We start from the raw sequence: 14,490 nt of genomic DNA on the forward strand, positions 1-14,490 counted from the left end.
TTTGTTTTTTTTTAATTCACCTTATATATGAAACTGCTACAGAAAGCTTTCTTAAAGAAAGTTTCAAAGACAAAATAGAAGAAAGAGTACAAATGGAATAGGTATTTGAATATCAGTATAATCAGTATAACCAAGCTAGTTAGGAAAATACCAAAACACCTCCCTAAGGACTGATCCAGCTGCTGCCCCACTCCTGAGTTGTCCACCTCTTGCTCCCACACCCTTCCCTGCTGATGTGGGAGCTAAAAATTTAACCTGTGCAATATTGTAAAATAATCAGCCTCCAATTAAAATAAATTAATTAATTTTAAAAAATTGTGGCTCAGGCTGGGGCAAGGGGACAGGCAGGCTGCACTGGGACCTAGCCCCAGATTCTTGGCACTTGTTCTTCAAGCAGGAGTCTGCTCTGATCTATGCCTTAACTTTGTTAAATATTTCAGAAATTACACCCTAGCAGAAAAGAATAGGCCTTTTGGGAGTTTACTAAATGGAGAAGCACAGGGTAACATGGTTAAAATCATGGGCTCTGAAAAACCCAGGCTTGAAACTCTATTCTGCCATTTCGTAAACAGCTATAAATTTCTAGACATTTTATAGAAACCTGAGCTTAGTGACATATGAACTGTGAAAAATGAACACACTTCCTTTCAGATTAGTGGCAGCTCAAACGCTTAGCCCAGTTCCTACATACCAAAGTGATTCATATATGCGAGACACCACTAAGCGCTGGTTATTAGCAGCCGTGACAGTGATTGTAACAGGAGATTCATGCAACTGAAATGATTCAGTTTACCTGTTTTCCTTTATTTTGTGTTTTGCCAATGTTCTCTGAAGGGCAAGGTTCAGACGCTCAAACTGAAAATTGAAAAGAAAAGTTTTAAACACTCCCTTAAATAATCATTTTCTTGAAGACACGTACTTCACAAAAATTTCTTCTGAGAGCTTGTCAGGAAGAAGCAGAAGCATTGCTACTTTAAAGACAAGAGTAGTTGAACTACCCCTGTGGAAAAGAGGACTGATTTTCAACAGCTCTCACATTTGGGAAGAAGCCAACCACTCAGACTGACTTGAATCTGGATGTGAGCTGTGTCCCTGGTGGGTGGCTCCAACAGCCACCGAGCTGGAATCACACAAGAGACTCAGTTTGGTGAAGTCAGGCACCCCTTCCTCCAGGTCAGGAAATCCCTTGGATGTGCAGCCAGGACTTCAGTCTCAACGGGGCTCAAGCCAGGAGACCCTCTTTCCTTCCACAGACCCATAGCAGCCCCCTACCCTACACTGAGATCCTCCACCCTCCCACAATCTCACATTCTGCTCATGTATCATTCCTGTCTCTTCCTTCTCTAGAAACTCCAAGCATCTGTCTCTTCCCTTTCTTTTATCCCTTAAATCCAATCTGTCACCGAGTTCAGTTGATTACTGACTGAAACAAATCTTGGATTTCCCCAAACTTGTACTCATTTCTTTTCCTTGAACAAACAATCTTCACAAAATACTTAACAGTGTTCTTCTCTTTTACTGATTTCTGAGTATCTCATGAATCTTCCTAGATTGCAAAATACTTGTATGTAAGCCTGCATAGTTTTAAATACTGGTTGATAATTAATATCTCTTAGCAGCTTGCTCTCCCTAACCAGTTAATAAGTAGAAAGTAAATCATTGGTAACTTCTTTACATTCCATAAAAAAAAAAAAAAAATTCTATGTATCTGCATGTGTATACAGCCGCCTTCTGTAGTCTATCCAGAGGACAGTGGAGAATTCTCTGGCTCTGTGCCAAGTTGTGAAATTCCTTTTTCCTTAAGAACTATTTATATCCCTCTTGGACTTTCCACTGGTCAAGTGAGACAGTACAGTCAAGCAAAATGGACCAAGATTCTGTTTTAATGAAATTATGACAAGAACTTTTGGTTTCTAAAGAGCATATATTAGTAGAACTTAAATGTGAAATTTCTTGAAAGACAATACAAGTGCTGAAAAGAAATAAAATAGAACTTAAATTTACCCATATAACAATTTTTCTGATGGTTTAGATAAGGAGCAAGAGAAAGAAGGGCTGGAGGGTGCAGGGCCAGGAGGCAGATTCTGAGCAAGGGCCCAGCACCCTGTGGCAAAGGGTGATTGCCTGGCAGGCAGAGAGCAGGTTTGGGAAAGGAAATGCAGGCATATTCTTTTAAATCAGGGAAGGAAGAAGGAAACATTAGACTTGAGACCCTAAAGGAAGCAGGAGCAGACAGCCTAGGCTGCTTAAGAAGGCTTCAATATCTCAAGGGCATTTTTTTTGCTGTTTTTTTCTTATTCTTATGTATTGCTTTTTATTTCTGTAGGTTATATTCTTTTAACTGGAATCCTTAAAATCTATGGATTTTCAGTAGCTCTTTCCAGATCAAATTTCATAAGAGTTTGTAGCCACTTTTATATATAAGACTGCCAGTGTCAGCCTCACCCCATCAAGGGTCTTTGACTTCATAGAGAGTGACTCTGGAATCACGAACACCAGCAAGTCTTTGTGGATGAAAACCCATGAAACTCTGGGTTGCTGGGAGTTTTGCCCTTCTCTAAAACCTATTCAGACAGAAAGTGTGTGCGTGCGTGCATGGTCAGTCACGTCTGATTCTTTGCGACCCGACAGACTGTAGCCTGGCAGGTTCCTCTGTCCATGAGATTTCCCAAGAAAGAATACTGGAGTGGGTTGCCATTTCCTCCTCCAGGGGGTCTTCCCCACCCAGGGCCAGAAGCTGCGTCTCCCACAACTCTCATGTTGGCAGGCAGATTTTTTACAACTGAGCCACCTGGAAGAGGGGTCATCAGTGACATGATGGTCACTGCCTGCACAGAAGATCTTGGTTGTCCTTCAAGCATTTGCAACCTGACATTTTTTTTTCTTATTTTCTGTCTTCTGCACTAGAATAGAGACTCCAAAAGGGCAGGGAAGATCTGTTTAGCTCACCACCGCATGTCGGGCACCTAGAAAGTACCTGGTCACAGGAGATGCTACCTACATACTGATGGAATGAAGGAAGAAAGGAATGAATGCACATCATCTCCCCTGTCAGCCATTCCAAGTCCTGAAGGCTTAGTCTGTAACATGTGTATCAGTGAAGCAATATAACTCAGTACAGAGATGTTACCATTGCAGCTTGCTCAAAAACACAATTTATATTATTTCAAGTTAAAATAATTTGAATTACATTTGCTTATACATGATTTATTGCTCTGACCAGGAACTTGGGATGGGCAACAAGGAAAGAAAATCCATCCATTTCTGCCCCTGAAGACTTTCTCCTTCCTCACCTCGAGTACTAGTGGAAATATCACCATCCTCTCTCCTCTTGACCTTTTGGTTAAACACTAGGACATGTTTTTACCATTCTCAGTCTGTATTCTTCCTGGTCTTTCATTTCCTTCCCACTGCCACCAGAAACTTCTTTTTCTTGTCCTTTCCTCCTAACATATATGCTGTCATTGTAAGAAAGGACAAATGGTCCCTCTCTCATTGCTGGACTTCCTAGAACAGGTGTCTTCCTGACTTTCTATGCTGAATCAGAACTTAGGACCCACTGTATAGCTTAGGGCCCTCTACTCAATATTCTGTAATAGTCTATAAGGGGAAAGAATCTGAAAAAAGAATGAATATATGTATAATTGACTCACTTTTCTGTACACCTGCAACTAGCACAACATTGTAAGTCAACTCTACTCCAATAAAACTTTTTTTTAAAAAAGAATTTGCTTTTTTTAAGTAAAAAGTTCTGAAGTCCTAGCCAAGCTGTAGCCGCATAAGTTAGTGATATTACAGCTTAACAGGCTTTGGTGTCTGCTTTCATCATACACCATTGCTCCTCTGGAAACTGTTATAAATTCAAAATAAGACAAAACAAAACCCACAAGTTTTTCAGACAAAACATTTATTGGTAAAGGCTGCTGGTGCCTAGAGCTTCCTACCTTGGTGCTAAGGCTTCTCGAACACATCCTGAGCCTACACCCTGAGATGATGTAGATCACAAGAAAGTCAGGAGCAGGACTCAACTTCCCTGAGATCTCACACCTTAGGATACAGAATCAACGACTGCAGGATGGCCCTGGAGGATACCAGTATATTAACACTTCAGGTACAACTGCCATTTGATCCAGTTTTGCTGGGAACACTCTGAATGGAATTTCATAGGTCTGGTTTATGGATTAGTGGCTACTTCAGATGATTTTTAACTTTTCTGCATTTTTTCTTTTTGCCTAGAGGCTACATTAAGAAAGCTTATTTTTATGTAAGAGCAAAGAAAAGTCATTGAAAGGTTTTGAGTATGGCAGCACCTGGGATGGAATGTTTTCTATAGTTCTTCATGTTCTTCTAGACCAAGGAAATTTTAGCTCATAAACATAATGGAATACTACTTCTTTTTTTCTTCTTGCAACCCAATATTCCACAACACCTTCAGAGACTTCAGGAGTTCGTTCAGACCCCCTTAATCTCACAAGGTGTGTGATTTGGGATAATATCCTAATAGAAGCGTGTGCTGCTGTGTGTTGTGCTGTCGCTTCAGCCCCGTGTCTGACTCTTTGCGACCCTATGAACTGTAGCCCATCAGGCTCCTCTGTCCATGGGATTCTCCAGGCAAGAACACTGGAGTGGGTTAGCCATGTTCTCCTCCAGGGGATCTTCCCAACCCAGGGACCAAACCCGCATCTCTTATGTCTCCTGCACCAGCAGGTGGGTTCTGTATAACTAGTGCCACCTGAGAAGCCTTCATATAAGCATATGTGACTCGATTTAGTTCAGGGAATGGGTTCTGATTTGCTACAACTGTGGCTAAGATCATGATGCAGTTATTTTAAAAACACTCTGCTTGAGGAGCTTACAGGATTATCGGGGAGAATTTCCATGAAAAATCAGCTAATAATAAAATAGAAGAGCAACAGATTATGAATGAGGTGCAGAGACCTTTCCATCTCCCCTAGTTATCTTAAAGCAAGTGATCTAACTTTTATGTGTCTTAATTTGTTCAAACAAATGAAAAGTTTGCACTAGATGAGCTATAAGACCTTTGTAACCTACGATTCCATGACTCTGGAATGCCATCTCCCACTCTAAATCTTCTAAGGATAATGAACTATAATACTTGTCCCCCATAAAACATAACTGGAGTTTACATCTAATTATCAAAAACAAGAACGAGGATGCCATCAAATGCTATCTGGAGTCTCTTCTTTGGGGCTACCGATGGGACTGAAACTGAACAGTAAGCTAAGCATTAAATCTGTCCACTTAAAAAAGATCAGTTTTTTAAAAAGCCCTATTTAATCAAAGACACCTAGATGTTTGAATAGCTGATGAAGTAATCTAGTTTGGTTGCTATTCAGGATGAATGTATCCAGCCCTGGGATGTTCACTAAAATGTGAATGAAAATGGCCTCAGTTGTGGGAAAGAGTCCTGGTTCTTCAGGTCAAGGGCAGACCTCTTGCTTCCTGGAAGTCCTCAGCATGGCTTTCTCTACTACATGAGCGCACACTCAAAGCTATGAGCCCGCAAACAAACGACACAGACTATCCTAAACAAAGGAAAATAAGAACGCATATATTTGATATTCTGAATGTTTTTAAAAGAGATTCCAATATGTGCATGACTTCCATTGTAGGAATTCAGAATTTATCAAACAAAATAATAAAGCCAACAGGGTAATGACAGGACCTGGGGAAAGCATGGCCGTTCTCCAGCTTCCCAACCTCACCATCTGCTCATCCCCATGCTCTGCCCTTGGAAATGAGGGTGCCAACCGCTTCCCAGACTGACACCAACCAACTGCCTGGGAAGAGCTGCATCCCTCATCCTAGCCAACGCTGGCTGCTGGTGACTGGAGCGGGGAGGCAGTAATTAAATATTTCCATCTCAAAGGCCACTAGCCAGTCTACTACTGTGCTTATCTTATATTTGAAATAAGTTCCCTCAACTTCCTGCCAATTCTAATTTATCCATTCTTCAAACTTCAAGTCTCTTCTTTGCCCATTGAGCCCATATTGCTGACAGCAGTAATTGCTATATCTTTCAAAAGCTGTGTGATTTTGGTCAAGTCACTTAGCCTCTCAGGTCCTTCTTGGGAATGAAACAAGGTTACCTCTGAAGTTCCTTCCAGTCCTAAAAGTTAGCAGCCTGTGGTCCTTCAGTGTTTCTCACAAGGCAAAGGGTTGGTGTGGAGTCAATTAAAAATCATCAATAAATTATGAGAGCCAGAATCTGATTTTTTCAATGCCCAATCTCCTAGGCTAAGTGAATCTGCATAAAACTATGAACACTGATAGAAGGAGGAAGACACGCCATGAAGACTTTCAGTGGCTCTTTTCTTTAGGCCCATGGGGTGAGGAGCTCTCCACATGCCCTGTCTATTCCAAACATATTTTACCTAATTAGGTCTATGGCCTGTCACCAGCGTTCCCTGCTTTCTCTTTTTCCCTCAGTTTTATTGAGAAATAATTGACATACATCACTGTTTAAGTTTACGCACACAGCATGACACCTTGATTTACATATAGTGTGAAATGATGGCCCCAATAGGCTCAGCTAACATCCATCTTCTCATACAGATGCAGAACAAAGAAAAGAAAGGAAAACAAAAAACTTTCTCTTTATGATGAGAACCCAGATAACCTTCCTACACACCACACAGGATGGCAGGGTCACCATGAGTTACACCCATGGTACTCATTTATCTTATCTTCCAGCATCTCTGGACCACCTTCCTCTAATCCCCTTCCCCACACTCTGCCTCTGGGGACCACATGTATCATCTCTTTTTCTATGAGTTATTGTTGTTTTTTAATATTCCACATATGAGACCATACAGTGTCTTTCCTGAATCCCTTTAAGAGGGGTGCTCCAGATCTCAAAACAGCATTAGGCTGTGCCGCCCACAGACCTACACCAAGACATGCCCAAACTGGTGACAGAGGTGTCATGAATAGGCCTGTGACCCTGTCCAACCCAGCAGGACAAGGGTGGGTCTTCCCACCTCAGCAAGTTGGCGGGAACAGATGATGCTCTTAGGAATTAGATGAGGGAAACCCAGCAGAGAATAAGTTATTCTCCAAGGAATTTAGCTCTATAAAAATAGCTAATGAATCCATTAAAAAAATAGCTTGCCATCCATAAGTAACTAATGGGTCCTGGTGGGTGGTGAAAGCTGTGGATTATTTCACCTAATGCTTGTGCAAACTCTAGGGACCCGGGACTGTGAGCATGTCTATTTTCAGATAAGGATGCTGAGGCCAAGAGGATGAAACAGCTGCTCAAAGTCATAAAGCTTGTCAGAGTGCAGGATGCTTTGGAAAAGAATGCAAGACTGTAAACATTTTAAGATTAAACACAATTTAAGAAAATGATTGCTTTTTTAAAATGTTTTTAAATGTTTTCAGAAAATTGTCAAATTGTCTACATCTACTATAGCCTTGAAAGTGAGAAAGCGAGTGTTCACATTTTCCTTAGGAAAACACCCTATTACCATTTTCAAAATGTCAGTAAGATCTTGAAAGGGCAGGCACTCACCTCTGGGAAAATCAGTTTGCAAATACTCTCTGCCAAAGTGTGAAGATAGACCCGGCTGCGGCTGGTCTTCCTCAGGGGAAGCCTTCCAGGAGGGTTCTTGTCAGGGACACCTGGACAGATGCCTGGCTGCCCTGGGGTGGCTGCTGGCCCACTCCCTGTGGCTTCCCCCAAGGGCTCTCTGGGGACCTGCCCCGGGGCCAGCAGGGAGAAAGGGCAGTCCCCTGTGATCTGCAGGTCCTTCAGCTTCGCGCAGAACATGGTGATTGCTCCTGGGCTTGGTTCTTCTTACCAGGATGGACACACAGACGCCACTAGTGGACCAGAGATGCTGATGACCAGGGAGTCCAGGGGCTGCGGAAGGTCAGAGGAGAAAGAGGAATGACTCTGTATTCCTATGGAAAGAGAAAAATACAGGTATGAAAAAGTGAAGACCATACAGTCCTATGTCATTTTCAAGTTAAAAAAAAAAAAAAAAATCTGGTGCAAATGTCCATTATAAAATGGATGGAACATTTGGTAAAGATCTTATTTCCTATGTGTGCATTCTAGTATACTAGAAAAATACTTGCTTTTAGTATTTTAATATTTTTCAAATGGAATATAATTTTCTCCAAAATGTCTTTAGCACAAACTACTGATTCCCATTTTTACAGCCCATTTGGTCTCATTTGATTCCCCAAGGGTGAAATATTGTGGTTTTATGACAGAAGCGGGAGAAGGCAATGGCACCCCACTCCAGTACTGTTGCCTGGAAAATCCCATGGATGGAGGAGCCTGGTGGGCTGCAGTCCATGGGGTCGCTAAGAGTCAGACATGACTGAGTGACTTCACTTTCACTTTCCACTTTCATGCATTGGAGAAGGAAATGGCAACCCACTCCAGTGTTCTTGCCTGGAGAATCCCATGGACAAAGAAGCCTGGTAGGCTGCAGTCCATGGGGTTGCACAGAGTTGGACACGACTGAAGCGACTTGGCAGCATGACAGAAGCTGGGTCTCAAACTATGTCATATCACTGTTCATACTACTAAATTCTCATTAGTCTGTATTTTCTAAAAAATCAGAATAGCATGCATAATGTCTCCTAAACATACCCAAAGAAAAAAATGTATATAATGATGCCCAAGTATACGTTGTTAGATCTGAAATATTGTCTTTTACATGAAAAAAATTAATTGAAATGATTACTGACAAAGAGACTTATCTCTATAAACAGTAAAATATTTTTAAAATATCACCAAAATGAAAAACAAATAATATTTTTTCAAAAGACTCCTGATTCCTAAGAATAGGCCATTGGATTTACAGGAGACTTTGAATCTAAATCCAGATGACACTGGAGTAATCCAAGAAGGCCTCTCTTTCTAGGAGTCCCCAAAGTCAGGAGCATGACCCTTCTGGCCAATTTTCCCCTGTACTTTTGTTTTTGTTGATGTTGTAATGGAGTCTCCACACAATTCACAACCCATGTCTCATTAACTTTTCAGTGGAACCATCTGGTTGTAAATTCAGCTTGTCAACAATACAGTGATGTTGATTAACTGAGTCCACCAGGTATTTCGATACTTGGAAAATCAAAAAACTCAAAAAAGAGGGAAAAAGAATACATGGTCTGGTACAGTGCTAAGAACCCTGTATTTACATTTAAAGCTTCACAGCAACCACTTGAAATAGGTATTCTTATCGCCTGTGGGTCAGAGGCTCAACGTTTGTGTCATCTTTGATTTGAAATCTAGAAAGTGCAAGAGCTATGATTCAAACATAGGTCCATCTGATTCCACAGCCAATGGGTTTCCATTAACTCAAACTCATATATTAACAAGTTACACTTGTTTCTAAACAATCAGGCTTAGTTTATACACTGGAATTAATTTATCTTGAAGATATGGTTTATAAGTTTATATTAGAAAGCAAATAAGAACGTAATTATCCTGCTTGCTGGCTGGTGGTACTTGAATCTTCCAGATAAAGGATTATACTTCAGTCTTTGGAATTGGAGTTCAATTACTTTGTGTCTTTTCTATGCACCTCAGTGCTCTTAGTATGTTCCTAATGTATATAACATCAGCTTATAATTTGTCACAGATAAATTACTGATAGGCTTAGAACAATGGACAATTCATTTCCCAAACTGGGACAAACAAGGAAGCTGAATTCACATCTGACAGCCCCTGGGGTGTTGCTGGGTTATCAGGTTTGGGGAAGATGACGGATGCTGACAGGCCAGAAGAAACAGCTGGAACTCTCTGCTTCTTTTTATTTTTTAATTTTTATTTTATATTGGAGTATGATTGATTCACAATGTTGTGTTAGTTTCAAGTGTACAGCAAAATAGTTCAGTTTTACATATACATATATCTATTCTTTTTCAGATTCTTTTCCCTTAGTGTGTATCTTTTTTTTTTTATTTTTTTAATTGAAGCATAGATGCTTTACAGAATTTTGTTGTTTTTTGTCAAATCTCAACATGAATCAGCCATAGGTATACATTTAATCCAAACTCCTAATTTATCCCTCCCCCTTTACCATTTGGTAACCATAAGTTTGTTTTCTATGTCTGTGAGTCTGTTTCTGTTTTGTAAATAAGTTCATTTGTGTCATTTTCAAAGATTTCACCTACGTGGCTCTGTTTCTTAAAGTCAAACCCCAAATCTGTGTTCACACATAATTTATGAATCTTCAGGAAGGTACAAAGGGAGATCCTTTCAGCATTAAGGAGCAGAAACCATATTCTGCCAGCAGAGAAGAGGGCATGGTCTGTCTCAGAGGCTGCTGGGTGCCTAGAGGTGATCTGGTGATGGAGGACCGGTTACTGGATTCTGAAAGACCTGCAGATCTACAGCTCTCCACCAAGATCTGTTTAAGATTCAGTTTTACAAGTAGCTGTTTCTTAGTCTTTAATGTTTCTCAACAACACTATTGAGTATGCATGCTAAGTCACTTCAGTCCTGTCCGAGTCTTTGTGACCCTATGGACTGTAGCCCGCCAGGCTTCTTTGTCTTTGGGATTCTCCAGCCAAGAATACTGGAGTCGATTGCCATTTCCTACTTGAGGGGATCTTCCCATCCAGGGATCAAACCCACGTCTCATATGTTTCCTGTATTGGCAGGAGCGCCACCTATTACTGCTTATTAACTCCTGTCCTCCAGCATGGTGTAGATCAGGGGTCCAACCTCCCCATAAAGGCAGAGAGGGTGACTTCAGCTTGTGGTCAATGCCTCAACTCTGCCACTGCAGCAGATACACAGAGGAGACAGCATGGACATGGTCCCATGAAAACAGGCTGCACAGACCATAGTACTGACTCATGTTTGCAAAAAACTAAGCAACTTAGATGAAGCGTTTTAATACAAATATAATTTTAACCATGGGGTTAGAGTTACTTCCTCATCACCTCTTCCCAGTCCCAAAATAGAGAACCTCTCTGGATTCGGTTTTGCACAACTTGAAAGTAATTAAGAAGAGTCTAGTAGATAATTCTAAATAAATATTTATTAATAAAAATCAAAATACCATTATTTTATGTGAATTTTTAGGAAGAAAAATTTTATTAATTGAATGTCATAGTTTCAGTTACATAAAAATATAATACAATAACTAGAAAAGAGGGCACTTAAAAAAAGGCCATAAAAATAGATTATATGTTGGAGCTGATGCGAGTCTGGAATTTCTTCCTAAAATCAGTTATTCTGGTACATATTACAATTTTAGTATTGGACGGAGGATTCCGACATAATGTAGTTTATGAAAATTCTTCCATTATGCTTAATCTTCTATTTAAATTGGATTTCAACCCTTGTTCTCAAACCCAATATTTTATCCTCTTCTCTTCAATCTCATTAGAGCAGGACGCAACTGGCCAGTCAGACTTCCTGGAAATTCTTTTTTCTCCAATATGACACAGTGCTCTAATTTCCAGCCAATGTGCCTAACATTTTTTTTTTTTAATTAAAGTAAAAACAGCAACAGGAAACAAATTGTGCTTACTTCAAGATCAGTTAAGTGTTTAGTCTCATTAAATCACACATGTATCAACAAACTAATTAGCATCCCTCATCTGTGCAGCTGATGAAATTACACTACGAACAGATGCAGCCAGTGCCAATACCTTGGAGACTCGTGTTTGTCAGTCATTTGCCAGGTTGCCAGGAAGACAGACTACACTCTTCAAGGGAACCAGTGATGATTCTTTCGTATAACATCAGCAGCAACTTCAGAAATGGTTGGGTCAGTTCCTGAATGCAGTACAGAGCTGGGTGTAGATGTGGTAGTGACATGGGAGGGAAAAAAAACAAGTGAATTGAAGTGATAAATTTGGTGACAAGGCCTTGGCAGGCAGTGGGAGAGAGATTCTCAGAAATTCAAAGAGGTATTTGCCATCCCCCAGGCTGATGATTAAACAGCCTCCAAATTGACTGAATGCTTTCTCCCTTTACTGGTAAGTGATTAATTCCTCTTGAGTGACAATAAAGACCTGTCTATTGACCTCATATCAATATCCAGGATGCAAAAACAGTATATATATGTATATGTATAACTGTTCACTGGCTGTACACCTGAAACTAACACAGCATTATAAATCAACTATACTCCAATATAATTTTTTTAAATAACCAGGATGCATTGCTGTGTAGGTAATGAGATACTCCATCATTAACCTCTAAGGAAAGAATTAAGCACAAACTCTTGTTTTCCACATGTGAAAAACCCGGAGGGGTGGGGAATGCGGTGGGGGAAGCACCTCACACGTACTCTCTCACACAGAAAGCTTGTTTTACAGTAGCAGGTCACATGCCAGGCTTAGCACCCAGCCATACCGAAATCTGTGATTCAAGAAATATGTGTTTTAAGATTAAACTCCAAAGTCCAGATATAGAAGAGTAGCTGAAAGAAGAGAGACCTTCAAAACAAACTCCCTCAGTAAGGATAAAGTGTGCATGCCCCACCCAAATTGTAACAACCATCTTCATAAACAAATGTCAAGAAGGCAGCTTAACATTCAGAACATCGAACGTTTTCATTCCTCCAAAGCTGAAAAATTGTTCAATAAAATTTCAAAAATCAGGCCTTCAAAATGTGTTTCTTTTCACTTGGCAGGAAGCAATATTTACAGAACAGTCCCCTGTGACAGACCAGGGAAGCTGGACAAAGTAGTTGAAAAACTGTGCCTCCCTGACAGGAGGGAAAGAGCAAGGGAGAGCCGGCTTCCTTCATGACGCCCCTGCTCCCAGCTCCAATGCCAGCTCTGCTTCTTTTTCCAGTCACAGCCCCGTGCAGCACTCAGCCCGTTTACACAAGATTTATTCTTCCACCGACCAGGCTCTGGCTTTGCTTTCACCGTGTCACCCAACCCTCCTTGCTAAATTCAGCCATGAGCTCCTGAAAGTTAGACCTCCAAACACACCTGACCTTCCCCTGGCATTTTGCTTTTCGTAAGCTCCATTCCCACAGATTCTCTGATGCACTGGCTTGCGTCTTGCTTCCTGCTTCATCCCTTCATTTGTTCACGTTCCAGTCTACTCAACAAGCATTTATGAGTGGCCTACTATATGTGGGACATTCTTCCAGGTGCAAGGGCAGAGCCATGGGCAAAAGTCATCATAGTCAGGGGGAGCTTACAATCTAGCAGGAAGACTAGACTATTTTTAATTTTTTACTCCTAATTTATCCCCCCTCCCATCCTTTTTCCCCTGTGGCAGCAATAAGTCTGTTCTCTATGTCTGTGAGTCTGTTGCTGCTTTGCAAAAAAGCTCATTTGTATCTATTGTAGGTTCCACATATAAGTGATATCATATGGTAGTTGTCTTTCTCTGACTTACTTCACTTAGTATCATCATATCTAGGTCCATCCACGTTGCTGCAAATGAAATTATCTCATTCCTTTTTATGGCCAAGTAGTATGCCATTGTATAAAAGCACCATATTTCCTTTATCCACTCTTTGGTTGATGGACATTTAGGTTGTTTCCATGTCCTGGCTATTGTAAATAGTGCTGCTGTGAACACTGGGATGCATGATCTTTTTGAATTATGGTTTTCCCCAGATATATGCCCAGAAGTGGGGTTGCTAGATCACATGGTACTTCTATTTTTAGTTTTTAAAGGAAGCATCTCTACACTGTTCATAGTGGCTGTCCATAGTGGTGTCCCAGTTGAAATTCCTAGCAACAGTGTAAGAGGATTCCTTTAGGAAAACTACTTCTGACACGCAGCTCCAAGTGTGACATGTGCTATCAAAGGGGGTGCACACCGCACTCCAGGAGTGACACCAGGGATCCCAATCCAGTCCCAGGAGGAAGGGACAACCAAGCTGAATGGTGACCGTGAGCCGAGAGAAGTGAGCCCCAGAGAAAACAGCGAGCATGCTTGGAGGCGGGGACAGACCAGGGCACATCCCAGGAAATGAACGGGCCCAGCCCAGCCGAAGCGTGCAGCCAGGGAGAACCTGGGGAGGGTGATGCAGATGAGCCAGTCAGTGGTGGTGAGGACATACAGATGGTGGGGGTGGGGGTGGGGGCGTGTAAACCATGCTACCTAAGCCACCACTCTCTTCTAAAGGCTAGGTGACTAAGAAGTGAGAATATCATTGTATTTTCAAGAGATTATCTGAAATGCAGGATGAGGGACAGGTCAGAGTTGGACAGGCGGCTGATCTGTGTTGGATCAGAGAGTGGCCCTGCGGATAAAAAGCAGATCAATCCCGAAGCATCTCCTAGAGAGAACCCACAGGCTTCGTCTCCTGGTAGGACGTGGGGCTGAAGGCAAGGGAGCCCATAGGCTCCCAACTCACCTTATCAATAAGCCATAGCCCAGGGGAGACCAGGATCCAGAAGAGCACCCTTTAAAGTTGTCCACAGCTCACTTCCCAAGACCAGGTTATTCAGTCATAACCAAGCCCAGATGTGGGGTTTGCAATATTACATGACCATTTATGGGGACTGGGCTGCTCCAATTCTCCT

General features: G+C 41.4%; 1 protein-coding gene across 6 annotated transcripts in view; it reads right to left on the reverse strand.

The window, feature by feature from the left end:
• GUCY1A1 (guanylate cyclase 1 soluble subunit alpha 1) overlaps positions 1–14,490 on the reverse strand; it is a 72,149-nt gene that overhangs the window by 33,068 nt on the left and 24,591 nt on the right. For 3 of the 6 annotated variants that reach the window (XM_055549559.1, XM_055549560.1, XM_055549558.1), the window contains exons 2-4: positions 11,641–11,784; positions 7,535–7,926; positions 794–855 (exon numbers count right to left, since the gene is read on the reverse strand). In XM_055549559.1, the coding sequence (XP_055405534.1) occupies positions 794–855; positions 7,535–7,792 (320 nt within the window). In that variant the 5' untranslated portion in view covers positions 7,793–7,926; positions 11,641–11,784. The remainder of the gene's footprint in view (positions 1–793; positions 856–7,534; positions 7,927–11,640; positions 11,785–14,490) is intronic. The other 3 variants (XM_055549562.1, XM_055549561.1, XM_055549563.1) reach the window with 2 other exon arrangements.

This window comes from Bubalus kerabau, chromosome 16 (genome assembly GCF_029407905.1).
Source record: "Bubalus kerabau isolate K-KA32 ecotype Philippines breed swamp buffalo chromosome 16, PCC_UOA_SB_1v2, whole genome shotgun sequence".
NCBI lineage: Eukaryota > Metazoa > Chordata > Mammalia > Artiodactyla > Bovidae > Bubalus > Bubalus kerabau.